The following is a 14,431-nucleotide window of genomic DNA, read 5'->3' as shown; positions in this document are numbered from 1 at the left end:
CCTAGTATGATAGGAGTGTATGCCTGGCCCCTGACAGGTAGGAAGGCATGCCGGTGTCTGTAATTGCATGCCTGGCATGTGGCATTTCAAGCTGAAGCTTGCATACCCAATGCAGCCACAACCACAACAAAATTGAGCATTAAGCTGCTCAGTGACATTGGAAAGGTCTGGCAAGAGACGTATTCAAACTCAGTGAAGTCTTTAAGATAATTTAACCCTTGCTGCTCACACTCAGATCAGAGGGTGAGGGGTGGGTTGGACTCAGTTGATCAACCTGATGGACTCAGTTGATGACCTCAGTTGACTCTATATTTTAAAAATTAGCAGGGTAGTGTTGGAGCTGGGTAACAAATTAAGCACTGATTTGTGTATCTGGAAACTACTTTAAGAGCCTTAATGTGACTGAGGTGTCATTGGTGATACTGACCACAAACAACTGATAGCATGAGCAGTGGCGCAGCCAGGGGGGGGGGGGGTGAAAGGGGTGAGATCTCACCCCCGTCTCTTATCCTAGGGGCCCACCGTCGATTCGAACTGTAACGTTATGCAGCCTGACAATTTTCTTATCACTAATGTCAAGGTCCGTCATAGGACTGAAAAAACAGTTTTCAGGCCTGATAGCCCTCCCCTTTAGGATTTATAGTCCCATTTTATGATTTAAGGTGGTACATCCAAGGCCCGATTGAACTAATCCAAGGCCTAGGAGGGCCCATTCCATGGCATGAGAGGGCCATTTCAGGTCTGTGAGGGCCCATTTCAGGCCTGAAGGGGCCCAGTTGAAGCTTGAGAGGGCCCATTTCAGGCCATAGAGGGCCTGTTTGAGGCTTGAGAGGGGCCCATTTCAGGCCTGAGAGGGCCCATTTGATACCTGTGAGGGTCCATTTCAGGCCCTAGAGGGCATGTTTGAGGCCTGATAGGGCCCATTTCAGGCCTGAGAGGGGCCCATTTCAGGCCTGGGAGGGGCCCATTTCAGGCCTGATAGGGGCCCATTTCAGGCCTGAGGGGGCCCATTTCAAGCTTGAGAGGGCCCATTTCATGCCCTAGAGGGCCTGTTTGAGGCCAGAGAGGGCCCGTTTGAGGCCAAAGAGGGCCCGTTTGAGGCCAGAGAGGGCCCGTTTGAGGCCTGAGAGGGGTCCATTTCAGGCATAAGAGGCACCATTTCAGACCTGAGAGGGCCCAGTTACGGTATGAGGGGGCCCTTTTTCGACATGAAAGGGACCATTTCCGGGCTGAGGGGGCCCATTTCAGGTCTGAGAGGGCTAATGTCAGGCCTGAGTGGGCCCATTTCAGGCCCTTGAGGTCCTATTTGAGGCCTGAGAGGGGCCTATTTCAGGTCTGAGAGGGCTAATGTCAGGCCTGAGAGGGCCCATTTCAGGCCCTAGAGGACCTAGTTGAGGCCTGAGAGGGCCCACTTCAGACCTGAGAGGGGCCCATTTCAGGTCTGAGAGGGCCCAGTTCAGGCCTGAGAAGACTCATCCCAGGAATGAAAGGATCATCCTATGTGTGGGAGGATCCGTAGTCCGTACTCCGTGCCTGGTCTGGGTCTGAGAGGGCCTATCCCAATCCTGATTGAGCCGATATCATGTTTGATATAGGTCAACTCACCACATGTATATTGATGGCCCAGTTCATGTCTAATGGGCCCATCTCAAGACTCAGAGATTTTATGCTTCAGGAAGCCTACCCCAAGCGTGAGGGGGCCCATAGAGGTTTTTGAGGCTCATGGAGGTCCCGCAGTACGATATGTCAGCCTCTGAGGAAGCCATGCAGGGCCCTTAAGATGCCAAGCCGACATCTGAAAATTCCTCTTCTCTTCAGGCCTGTGCCTGCCTCACCGCCCGGCCCCACCCTGACGTCTAGGGGTTTGACGCCTAGGTATTCATCAGGACCCCACACCGGTCCATGGTGGCTCCAAACTACTGACACCTGAGGCTCCTGCACCGGCTTTTGAGGGGCCCATCGACCTCTGATAGCCACCACGCAGGTCTCAAAAGACTCATGTCGATTGTTGATATCTAAACCCCCAAGTCTTGGAAGGCCTGTGCTCTATGCAGATTCTTCAGGGCTTTACGTGGGCTTGTAAACATCCCGAACTGGCTCTAGCCTAGCTCGACCGCGCCCCGCAGAGCAGGGCCCCAGGCTTTTCAGTTTTACGGCCCTGAGGGGTGTTTGAATATTCCCTTCTAACCTGACTCCAGGGTCACGTAGCGACAAGTGCGGCGGTAGGCGGCTTTCTAAAGAGCGTCGAAAATCATGGAGAAATTACTTCAGTCATGTTGCACTTCAGACCAAAGCCCACGTCATCATGTTCATCGAAGGAAAAGCTTCGCCTATTTCGACACTCGAGGACATATAAAGCTATAGCGCGCTGAAAGTGGTTTCGATAGCTCTCTAACGCGTGCAATCAGCCATGGGGGGGGGGGGGCGTATCGGCCAAACCAGATCATAATTTAAGAAGGCTAGAAAGACGAGAAAAGCAACAGATAGCTGTAGGATGCTTCAGAATCGCAGAGGTCATTTTACGATTAGGTCATCGCTGAGGTCATTGAAGATGAAATTATGATAAAATTATAATAAACACAAAGACAGGATTACGACGAAAAAAATTATTGTTTTTATATTTTTACAAATAACCGTACATCATTCATCATTCTCTCGTTAACATGCATCGAATGTTAACACCTATAATTTCACATAAAAAGTTCAACTTCAAAATGTGACCGCAGATCAAGGTCATGCCCTTACTTGAGAAGTTCATGATGGTCATCAACTGATCCGTATGGATGATTAACACCTTCAAGACAATTTCATTACTCTACCTCGTCTCCTATATCAAAAGTAATAGTCGAAAAACTGGTGTTGAGCTTTTTTTAAAAGCTTTTTGACCTAGCCCGACCATTTGAGTGGCCGCTGGCCATCAATTGCACGCTGTCCATCAAATATGGGCAGAATGGTCGTGTTTCTGTAAATATGCTGTTGTTTTTTACGTGCCTCTTCAGATCAAGAGATATTTGTCCTTTTCCCCGATTTGGCTGGTAATGATCAGGACAATGATCTGACCTTTCGTTATTGGTAAGGGGCCCCCATTAGGTTGAGGGGGGCCCACTTTGCTGGGGGGCCCATCGCAAACGTCTCTCACCCCCGTCGCCAGAGTTCTGGCTGCGCCACTGAGCATGAGACACATGGTGATTGACCTGAAATGACTTGACCCACCCCAAATGTGTGAAGACATCATTATGAAACAAAGCTAGTGTGAAATTTAGAATCAAGACCCCAAACTCTCCTGAGAAAGCTCACTTTAGGGAGTTCTTGCTGGCTTCGATTTTCCTGACATTAAGGCTATTGACTGACCTGGAAGGCTTAAAATCTACCAGGCCTTAAAATTGGGTACCAGTGGAGTGGACTATTGTTTTTTTTTTCGTCGCGAACGATACACTTGTTTTTTTCTGGAGGCTATACCGATTCACCGAATGGCCGGAGGGAGGTCCGACCCCCTCCCCCCCCCCCCCACCTGCCCGCGCACGTAAGTCACTGAAAACGCCGGAATTCATGGCAATGAATGCTCTACTGAACTGTCGTACTTTTGCTCCCAATGAATAACGCTCTCACAAGAGTTCGGTAGGTATTAGGGCCAATGAACAACGTCCTTCCGCATATTTTGCATTCATAGAGATAGCATTAGCAAGCTTCGAGTGGTAGCTCTCCAGGCGTGGACGCCGCGATTCGTCAATGCACGCCCGCGCTCTTGGGCCGCGCGTTGCACACCTGAGATTTGTTAATGCACGCCTGAGTAAGGCTAGCGGAGACCGTGCACGCCCGAGATCTCGTCGAAATCTGCCGCGTTTTGCAGTCTGGAGGGCCTTGGCTTCACGGCTGCCACCAGTGTTTTCTTTTTTAAGTTTCAAGTGTTTGAAAGGGGTCTTTGCCTTTGTAGGCAAATTTAGGAATTTAGCTGAGGCTTCGCTAGCGGCCATTTTCTGCGTTTTATTGGTTTCTTATGCTCCCCGCGGGACTAATCCCTCTAGACGGCCATCGCATTGAGCAAGGTTCATCGCATTGAGCAAGGTTGTGCTCTCCGGTCTCCGCATGCAAACTTGCTGCCACTGATGCATTACATTTTGTTCTAACACTTTGATGAGGCTTCATCAATTCCTATTGTTAAGGATGTTTTACCACTTGGATGAAGATGAAGATCTTTGCATTGGACCATAGACCTCTGTACACCTGGACTGAGAGCAGAAATTTCGGCCATGACCATAGTGGCCCTAACTTTCAGATGTTACCGTAAACCGGGGTGAGTTGATATGGGGTGGTGAGTTGATATAAATTGCTCGAAAAATGTTAAAATGTGTGCTGCTCATCCATTTGTAAACCAATTTTCAGTTTTATTTTTCTGTGAAGTGAAGCAACCAATAAGTGATGCATATAGCTGAGAAAGGCATGCATGTGGTGCAGTGCCTTCTTAACACATTACTTTTTTCAAAGTCCTTTTTTTCTTCTGATTTTGAAACTAAGGAAAAGTCCCCACCCTACAGCAAAGACGGTGGATATTCATGAAACAACATGCACTGGAAAAGAAACTACCATCAATTTACTGTTGATCCCAGGTAGTTTTGGGTTTCACCTATAACAACGCTTTTTTATAATTTTAAGAAAAGTGACAGGTGGTGAGTTGATATGCCATCAGGTGGTGAGTTGATATGCATGATAAAAGCTGATACCAGGCTGGTAGGCACGCAAATTAGCATGAAATATGGGTCTGCAGGTAAGACAAAGTCAATTAGACCAACTCTTCTCCTTTTCTTTCCCCACATCATTCCATCAACCCCCAAAAGCTTTAGTTTTTTTCTGAATGCTTGAGACGAGGCCTGTTAGTATCACTGATGTTAGTTGTCGGACTTTCGTCCCCGTCTTGAGTTGAGATGTTAGTTTCACAACGTTTCAGCCAGTAACTTCTCCGGCCGTAGTCAAATCTGCCTCGATAGTGGAGTGGTTACAACCGTGGACCATCACCGGGGAAACCCGAGTTCGATTCCCGCTGACTACAGGAGCTTTCGAACTGTTTGACGCGTACGGCGCAACGCCACCAACATCCAGGTCCTTCTGAGGGTCAAAGAACACCTGACGAGTGACGACGGCCGGAGAGTAACGGCCGAAACGTTGTGAAACTAACATCTCAACTCAAGACGTGGACGAAGGTCCGACAACTAACATCAGTAACCCCAAAGTTTTTTTCTGTGAACATACCTAACGTGCAAAAGGCACAGCACAACTCCCTGTCAAGTCTCAAGATGACTCCCTACAAGCTACAAAGGAACACTATAGAACACCTATATTACATACAGATTAAAAACTGTTATAATTATTCGTAGTTTCGAAAATGACAGAACTGTCATTTCTGTATGGCTAACAGCGCGGGAATTCTGATCTCGCGAAACTGATTAGTTTTCCTGCTTGGCAGTTGCCAACCGAGAATGAGTGACAAAATGAAATGGAACAAACAATATAAAGAAATTGACTGGTGTTTAGCCCTCGCCCGTATTCGTGTTTTGCCAGCGTTTAACGTATAGGGGGGGGGGGGGGTCCGTTGGAATCCCATCGTCGTTTGGTCCCTGGTGGAGCTAGAGCTTCGCGGAAAAAATGAGCGTGTTGCCCGAGACGCGAGGAAGCCGATGATAACCAACTTTAAGGTCCTAGGTCATTGGTTAACCTTCCAGGCCAGGTCAATTACCCAGAAGTCGGGAAAATAGGGGGTTATTTGAAGTTCGTAAAGCGAGTTTATTATTTTTTGGCTGTTGCTGATCAAGAATGTCATGTTAGTTTTGAGCACAGATGTCTTCGTACATTTAGGCCAGGTCAGGTCAGGTCAGGTCAGGTCAACCAGTGGGTGTCCTGCCGACTATCCATAGGGAGTGTCAAGTGTCAGCTACCACTGACGGTGTCGTAACATGTTACGAAGGCACTAAAACTACTTCATAAATGATCAAATGCATGTTAAATTCGAAATCGGCCCGAAAAAACTACCCTAGAAATATGTAAAACTCCAAAAAGTGAACCGAGGTCACCAAAGGTCAATGACCTGACCTGACCTTCAGGTGACCTTGACAGTTGACACCCACAATACTGCGGGGCCAACATCCAACATCATCCAGGGACCAACATCATTTACATGTTTGGACGTTACAATCACAAAAAGACTGGAAATGCGCGGATAATGTGAGCTGACTACGCCAAATCGCGATTCCGGCCAAGCATGGTCTCGAGAATCAGGTCACAAGTCAAAAACCATTTGAGTCAGGGTCATGAAATCTTTAGAACATGTGTAAAATTGATAAACTCGAGAGGTACTGGAAGTTTCGTCGTGATCGGCCGCTTTTTGCGCGAGTTATGTGCGAAAAGCCGAGGTGGTCCGTTCACCCGCCTATAAGTGCGAGGGTTAATTTTGGCTTTTGATGCCGAATTCTGTTTTATGTCGCTTATTTCACCTTATAGAATACAGTCCGAATTAGATTCGCTTCACTTCACTTCATTAATATTTTGTTGACTACCAGTCAACAAAAGCTCAGAAGTATATGTATTCTTTCATTTCAATCCATTATCTCTGTCAGAGGCATATCAACCTTGACCCGCAACTGACAATGTGTTTTAATTACAAGAAAATACACTTGTAATTCCAAAATATATTGCCAGTTTTGATACCGTTGGCTTGAGGACACGTGACTAGCCAAGTTCAGAATGTTCTAAGTAAAACTAAATATCATAAAGCGAAAAAATGAAGCTGCTGAAATTAAGCCATTTTGATAGCGCTGTGTTGGACATGATTGCGTTTTCATGAATGTGACAAGGCCATCTATAGAGAGGTCTGCTGCCAAACTACTACCATTTTTCTGATGGTTTCTTTTAGGATGTGTTCTCACATCCTTTTTTTAAACACTGGCATTTTATCAACTCACCTCTGAGCTTCTTTAGCCGAGAAATTTTGAAAAATCCAAAACCATATCAACTCACCACCCCCCAGGGGGTGAGTTGATATGAACTTTGGCGTTTTAAAAAAGGGGCTTAATATATACATTTTTTATTCATTTTTGCTGATTGCCTCCCCAAGGCATGTGCCATGAAACTGGCACAAAAAGAATTCCGTAAATGAATGTGACTTTTAAAGAAATCTAAAAAAACCTCAAAATCCATATCAACTCACCCCGGTTTACGGTATATCTCGAGATCAGTAACACCCAGATAGGTCCGGTCTTCACTGTTTGATGGCCCCGTGCATTAAAAATTGAATGCAATGTCTCCGGGGAATATTGGCTGGCACAGAGGAGGGTCTGCGCGTGGCGCGTGAGGGGTGTTTACAAAGTTGGTCTAATGATATCTCCAGAACCGCGTCACTGATTGAGCTCAAATTTGGTATGTGACCAGATACAATACATCCGACACTATCACATTTCTCAAATAGGGGGTGCAACTGCACGTGCGCACGTGCGCACCCCTTTTTCATATCTCCGGAACTATTGGCCCGATTGAGTTCAAATTTGGTATGTGCCCAGATGGCATATATTAGCCACTATTGCATTTCTGAAACAGGGGGTGCTGGTGCACGTGCGCACGTGCGCACCCCTTCTTTATATCTCAGTAACCACTGGCCCGATTGAGCTCAAATTTGGTATGTGGCCAGATGACATACATTAGCCACTAGTGCATTTCTGAAACATGGGGTGCTGGTGCACGTGCGCACGTGCACACCCCTTCTTTATATCTCAGTAACCACTGGCCCGATCAAGCTCAAATTTGGTGTGTGGCCAGATGTCATAGATCCGCCACTATCCCATGTTTCGAAGAGGGGTGTTGCTGCACGTGCGCGCGTGCACCACACCCCTTCTTTATATCTCCGGAAGTACAGGCCTGATTTAATTCGAATTTGGTATAAGGTCAGATGTCATATATTTACCACTCTCACATTTATCGAGCGGGGGGGGGGGGGCTCGGATGCACGTGCATTACACGCGCATTTACCTACTTTAATAGTTCTAAGTCTCCGGGTAGCTGTGTTTCCAATTGTATGATAATTAGTTCAAGTAAAGTGGTAGACGTGGCTGATAATCTGTACGATACCGGGGCTGCATTTCATTCCGCACCATTGAAGAAACTCCAAAAAGCGTTAAAGGGATTATCAGGGTTTAAAAATTGAAAGGAATCGGCATAAATTTCCAATCAATGAACTCCCCAGACTCTGCCGATTCTAAATATATGCATAAAATGTAAATCGGTACCAAAATTTGCGAGAAATAGCCGTTTCAAAATTGACAAAATTGTACTTACTCACGCAAATTAAGTACTTGGGCGGCCAAGTTGGCCCATCACTAAAATGTAAACAAAGAGCAGCCTTGGGAAATTTCGCCAAGGCCGCCGCACCGCACTGTCGATTTCCACAAGACGGGCCTTGTCTGTTTTGTTTTTGTCTGTTGTTTTTAGGGCCTTGCAACAAGATTTCAGTGCTTGGCATTGAATTTGGATATGAACAAATTGAAGATTTGCTTTTCAATAAGACAGCAAGAGTTATCAACATTGCCAAAGTTATTATTTTGATTTGGGTGTGATTTGAATAGCTTGAGCTTGTTTGCTGATCATCAAATCTTGATTAATATCATTTAAATGTCAACAATTTTCAAGGGTAAATTTGAGTGTTTTATTTCAATAAATTGAAATGTAAGTGCATCAGGCACAAGAGCTAAGTTTCAATCTGATTATTTTATCAAGAGTGGTCAATCTAATGTAACGTCTTGCGAGAAAGCTTACCTAAGTGACTGAAGAAAGCGCTACCTACAGTTTTTCAAGATCTATGTTGATCTGTTTTTTCGAACAACAGGTTGTACAACATGATGTTGTGACATGACCTCTGTGTCCTGTACGTCTCCCCTGCTGCTGCAGCAGAGCCCCGGCTTCAACTATAGTTTGTTATGGGTGGTCTCTCCGTGAACGTCTTGGTGCGTTTCTACATATTGCTGCTGTGAAAGGACGGTACATGAAAAAATATGTAACTTGTATGTTTTTTATTGCCCTGGTACCTACTTAATGTATATTTTTGTTGTTCATGAGTGATAAATGAATATATTTTGAGGAAAATTGAGGCATTTCAGTTTTAGTTTGTGGAACAGAACAGAAGAAGCTGCTGAGTGTGGATCATGCTTCAATTGAGAGAATCATCCTCAGTTATCTACATATAGGCATGCTTTGTAAGCTCCTTGCATTTTGCCAGCTTCTACTTGCTAGTCAAAGTTGTAAGAAGGGTTAGGGAGAACAATTGGTACACATGCCACCATGTGCAATCACCAAACGAATGAACGTGAGGGCCAAGTCCTTCACACAGCATGGATGCTTATAGGTACTGCACTAATGTATAATGTTCATTATGTTCATATTAGCAACTCACCCAGGCAGCCTGCCTTGTGGTATTTCTGAGTTTAAGATTTTGTAAGACTCACACTAATCATAAGGTAAATTATATTGATATGTATGGATGAACAATGTGCAAAGGGGTCGCACGTGCCTGCTCAGTGCTCAGCCATGGATGCACGTGCCTTCTCAACAATGGGCGTGCTTGCAGACATCTCCATGGACGAACAATGTGCAAAGGGGGGGGGGGCGTGCCTCCGCGGCCGCCTGTTGGCTCAGCCGCTGCTGCTGCTTGGCGCCGCTGCTGAGCGCTGCCGGAGACGCCGCTCGCTGCCGGAGCTGCCGGAACAGTCACCGGAGCTGCCGCCCGCTGCCGGAGCTGCGGGAGCCGGGCCCGCCGCTCATCTGTCAGGACCGCCGACGGCAGCACGCCCGTCTGTCAGGGTCTGTCAGTGCCGGCAGTGGACGCGCGCGGGTGCGGGCCGGGTACGGACGCGCGCGGGTGCGCGCCGGCTATGGACGCGCGCGCTTGCGTGCCGACGATGGGCGCGCGCGCGTGTATGCCGACCATGGCTGCCGCCCGCTGCCGGAGCTGCGGGAGCCGGGCCCGCCGCTCATCTGTCAGGACCGCCGACGGCAGCACGCCCGTCTGTCAGGGTCTGTCAGTGCCGGCAGTGGACGCGCGCGGGTGCGGGCCGGGTACGGACGCGCGCGGGTGCGCGCCGGTACGTGCCGGGTACGAACTCGCTTGGGTGCGCCCCGGCTGTGGACGCGCGCGGGTGCGCGCCGGGTACGGACGCGGCGTGCTCGCCGGGTAAGGACGCGGCGCGCGCTTGCGTGCCGACGATGGGCGCGCGCGCATGCATGCCGGCCATGGCCGCGCGCGTGCGCCCCAGCCATGGACGCGCGCTAATGCGCGCCGGCGATGGGCACGCACGTGCCTGCTCGGCAATGGATGAGCGACGAGCGTGCCTTCTCTGAAATGAGTATACATGCAGACATTTCATGGATGAACGCTTTCAATATGTTCAATGTGTTGAGACGGATCTGAGTAAACTGGAGAGAAACTAGGATAGTTTTAGTCCTGCTCAACTAGTTCTGCCAATAAGTACAAACACCACCTTGCTGCCAACTGCTTACCAAATACCGCATCTGTTGTACCCTTGCATGATGCATATGTACATACAGAAAAAAATACAGTCTGTTGAAATCTGAAAACATACACTGCTGAGCACTGTGGATGAATCTGTATGAACCCTGTGGCTCAGCGAAACCTTCTGGCCCAGGTTATAATTGACAGTGAATTAGGAATCAATCCATGCGAAGAGAAAATAGATCATTGTGCTTTAGATGAGCATAATGAAGAAGCGTTCCTGAAGTTGAGTTAGTGGCTTTCCATCATCCATGCCAGATGGCCAAAACACACCATTTCAATACTGTCCCAAAAATATATTTCAAAACATTTATTGCATGGCTATACACACCAGCTTTCTCAGTCACCACACTCAAACCAAGGCCATATAAGGGTAGTAGTATGGCAGGCGTCACACTTGTTTTTTTGCAACCATGAACGAACGAAGAGAGGCGCTGTAGGTTAGGTTTGGTTTGGTAAGGTTTGGTGAGAAAGCATCTCTGGGTATAGCGCATCTCCTTGGTTGCAAAAAGAAGTGTGACGCCTGCTTTATGACTACCCATATAAGTAGACTCAAACACAGTCTACTGATACAAACGTCACTGGTCTCAAGTCTGCGCTCAATGCACCAGATGTACACTACTCACAATACGTCAGGACTCAACGTCAGCCACCAATTTTCTACATCAAAATTCACATCAGGTTTTCAAAGTAACAATGTATGTGCCACTTCTGTACTTTGTGCTACAAACACAGAATAAATGATATCAGTCAGCAATGCATTGCTCATTGTCAGCCAAAGTCTGCAAAGTCAGTCCGCAGGCTTTGCAAGTAAGTGCAAAGTCTGCAGAGATCAGTTGCTTTACACACCACCAAGGCAATATCATGCTGCAATGTGCTCAAAACATGCCTATACACCAACAACAAAGCACAACCATGAAGCACCACTGATAACACTTAACCTCAAAGCACACAACACAACATGATAATTTATTTATTTTGAGTACCTACAGAAACAGAATGTCTCAAGGCCACTCGTGCTCATTCCGAAATCTGCCAGTCGCTCAGCCTTGAACATTGACATTATTTCATCTGAAATCTATTTTCTTCACTTGATCAAAGTTGATCTGCGTCATACATCTTACAAAGGATGTCTCGAATTATTGGTAACGTTCAGCACTTAGCATTAAAAATGATAGGTAACTTTGATTCAACACTAGTTCCATCCAAGCTTCTTCATTGCTTGAGCTATATCACTTTCAAGTTTAATTACTTGAACTAAGACATTCTTGAATTACACTCGGGATGAGCTTAGTTTGAACGCACACAGCACAATTTTTTAATTTGAATTATTTTGATAACCCACAGGATATCTAGAATCAGAATGAGAAGCTGAGAAGAATGAGAAGAAGGTTGTGTTCGTTGTGTTACGGACCTATGCTATATTTCCCTATTTTGTCTTGGGAAAATATAATGGAGCATGTAATCCATTATATTTTCCCTAGATCCATTATATTTTCCCTAGATCCATTATATTTTCCCTAGAAATATTTAGAAAAGTCTCCGCTAGTGTAAACCCTATGGGCGTTTAGAGATGGACCACCAAGTACTCGCAAGTTTACGCGGCTGGCAGCCGCGAAAACTTTGGAGGCCCACCATTGGAAAATTAGGCAATTTTGAGACGAATGACTTTGGATTGGGGCTTCAGTCACCTTCTTCTACACGTTTCACTGAGTAAGTCCGAAATTTTGGAAAAAAACCCTGATAATACCTTTAAATGCAATCCGCGCATCAGACGGTTCTAACGAAATCTCGTGACATTGCGAGAAAAATAATAGAAATGTACATTGAAAACGAGTATTCGCGATACACATCAAAGATTAAGAAATTGTAGCCTTGATTTATTTTTATTTATTTTTGAGAAGTTGCGCGGGATTTAAATGCTATAGAATATTTAGATGTTTTAGTCATTGTTTCGAAAGGTTTATGTTGTTACCGACCATTGCTTGACATTGTTGGTATGCCACATTTCAACTACGTTCCGAGTTTTTGAAGAAGGAAACATGCATGACGAATCCCAGAGAATGATCTAATGCGGCGACAAGGCACCACCAGCTGCCTTCAGGCTTCAGGTCAAGTTTTAGGTGAGTGGTGTCATCGGTGGTCGCCGTAAAACTACTGTATACCAATGATCGATTTATCACTTGAATGGTCGATTCATCACTTGAAAATGATTGCTTTCTACGTCGCCGAAACAGCAATGCTATTTTATTCTTTTTTCTTTTGGCCATCCTTGACTGAGTACCTAAGTAGCCTTATGCTCTTAACTTAATAGCAGTTTTCATGGTTTTAATCCCCAACAATGCTGTTTAATGCCAGTACTGAATTGCAATTAATTTTTCTTTTCAGACAGACGCTTTTGAGACAGAAGTCACTGTAGCAGTACTTAGATATTGAAGAGTCAAAAGCTGCATTGTTTCATTATGCAAGAGGTTCTTCTTAGATTCAGTTAATTTGTCACCGACCGTCCACCTACCTATAATGGTACATACATCGACATGCGGCCTGGTCGCCTCGTGGTGTGCAGAGGACAGAGCTGCCCAATTCAGTAGGTATGTACCCACTGCAGCCTACCAGTAACTGTACGGAAGAATAGCAAAATAGCGAACAGAAAAAGAAGTCGTGGTGAATACCCATCAACAAACAACGGCCAGCCGCTGGAGCGAGTCGGCCCAGTGAGCAGGTGAACCGCACCGACCGAAGCCCGGCCACCAGGTCCCTCTCTGGAGAGGGCAGCAGCGGCCGCCTGGCTGCCAGCAACGGACAAAGCGTGGAGGTGCTGAAGCGTGAGATGCACGCCGCGGCTTGGATCATCACCGGCTGCATCGGATCGGCCCCCCACCATGGGGTCGTGGCTGAGGCTGGCGTGGTACCGGTCGCGGCGCGCCGCACGGCGCTGGCAGCGCGGATGCCGACCAGGGAAGCATCCCCGCCCACCGAGGACCCTCTGCACTAGCTGGCCGCCGCGGACCAACTGAATCCTTCTTTTATGAATCCTCAAGTCCGCCACAGCGCCCCCCCCCCCCCCCACCCCTACCCACCCTGGCTGTGGAGATAGGAGCGGAGCTCCCAGCCGGAGCTGCCGCCTCCTCGAAGAGGGACACCGCGCTCCATCACCTGAAGTCACTGATCTAGTGCGCGACCTGGGTATGGACTGATGGGCCGGCGACGGGTGGCGTCCTCCGTGGCGGAGCCGGCGCGCTGACCGTCTACGCTGACGACGATTGCGTCGAGCTGAAGAGACCCGCCCGAGTGCTCTGTTCTAGTTTCAGAGCGACCATGCAGTCAATTGCAGACCCGCATACCCGTACCCGACGCGCAGAGCGGCTACTGGCTGGTATATACCGCGAGCTGATGGGTGCGCGAGTCCCAGCTGTTGAAGTGCACCAGATCCGGACCGGCCGATTGAGTACCTGCACTCAATTGGCCGGAGCCCGAAACCCGCCTGCACCCCAGTGCCGGGACCTCCAGTACGAGGCTGCGCAATGCCCGCAATGAAGAGAGGAGGCGGACCCCCCCCCCCCCCCGGCACGTCCTGCTCACGTGCCCGTGCCTGAAGGACGTCCGCCTCAGAATCCCGGCCTCTGGGAATATACTCCCGACACGAGACGGCCGACACCCGAGGAAGCCTGGCGCAGCGACGTGGTGGCGGCCCTGGTGGCCGCCTTAAGGGCCCTCCAGAGCCTCTAGGCTACGCCGCGGGACGCCAGCGGCCGGAGGGACCAACAACAACAACCGCCGCCTGACGGAAAACTGCCTGAGCCTGAGCTGTGACAAGTCCTGCCCAGCCCAAGCTACCCGTGTGCTACCTCATTTTGTGCTACGTGGAGGACATTCCGCAGCACT

General features: G+C 47.9%; 1 protein-coding gene across 6 annotated transcripts in view; it reads left to right on the top strand.

The window, feature by feature from the left end:
* The window catches only part of LOC122384013 (glucose-6-phosphate isomerase-like), a 31,638-nt gene that overhangs the window by 1,031 nt on the left and 16,176 nt on the right, over positions 1-14,431 (top strand). Inside the window, exon 1 of one of the 6 annotated variants that reach the window (XM_043370992.1) lies at positions 8,021-8,039. The exons of 4 other annotated variants lie outside the window; for them this stretch is intronic. Coding sequence is in view for 1 of the 2 variants with exons in the window: in XM_043370976.1 (XP_043226911.1) it covers positions 12,211-12,259 (49 nt within the window). In the remaining variant the exon portion in view is untranslated. Of the gene's footprint in view, positions 1-8,020; positions 8,040-12,184; positions 12,260-14,431 lie in introns of those variants that run through there. One more of the 6 variants, XM_043370976.1, reaches the window with a different exon arrangement.

This window comes from Amphibalanus amphitrite, unplaced genomic scaffold (assembly GCF_019059575.1).
Source record: "Amphibalanus amphitrite isolate SeventyFive unplaced genomic scaffold, NRLGWU_Aamphi_draft 000014F_arrow, whole genome shotgun sequence".
NCBI classification, from domain to species: Eukaryota; Metazoa; Arthropoda; class Thecostraca; order Balanomorpha; family Balanidae; genus Amphibalanus; species Amphibalanus amphitrite.
This window is presented reverse-complemented; position numbering and strand designations above follow the sequence as displayed.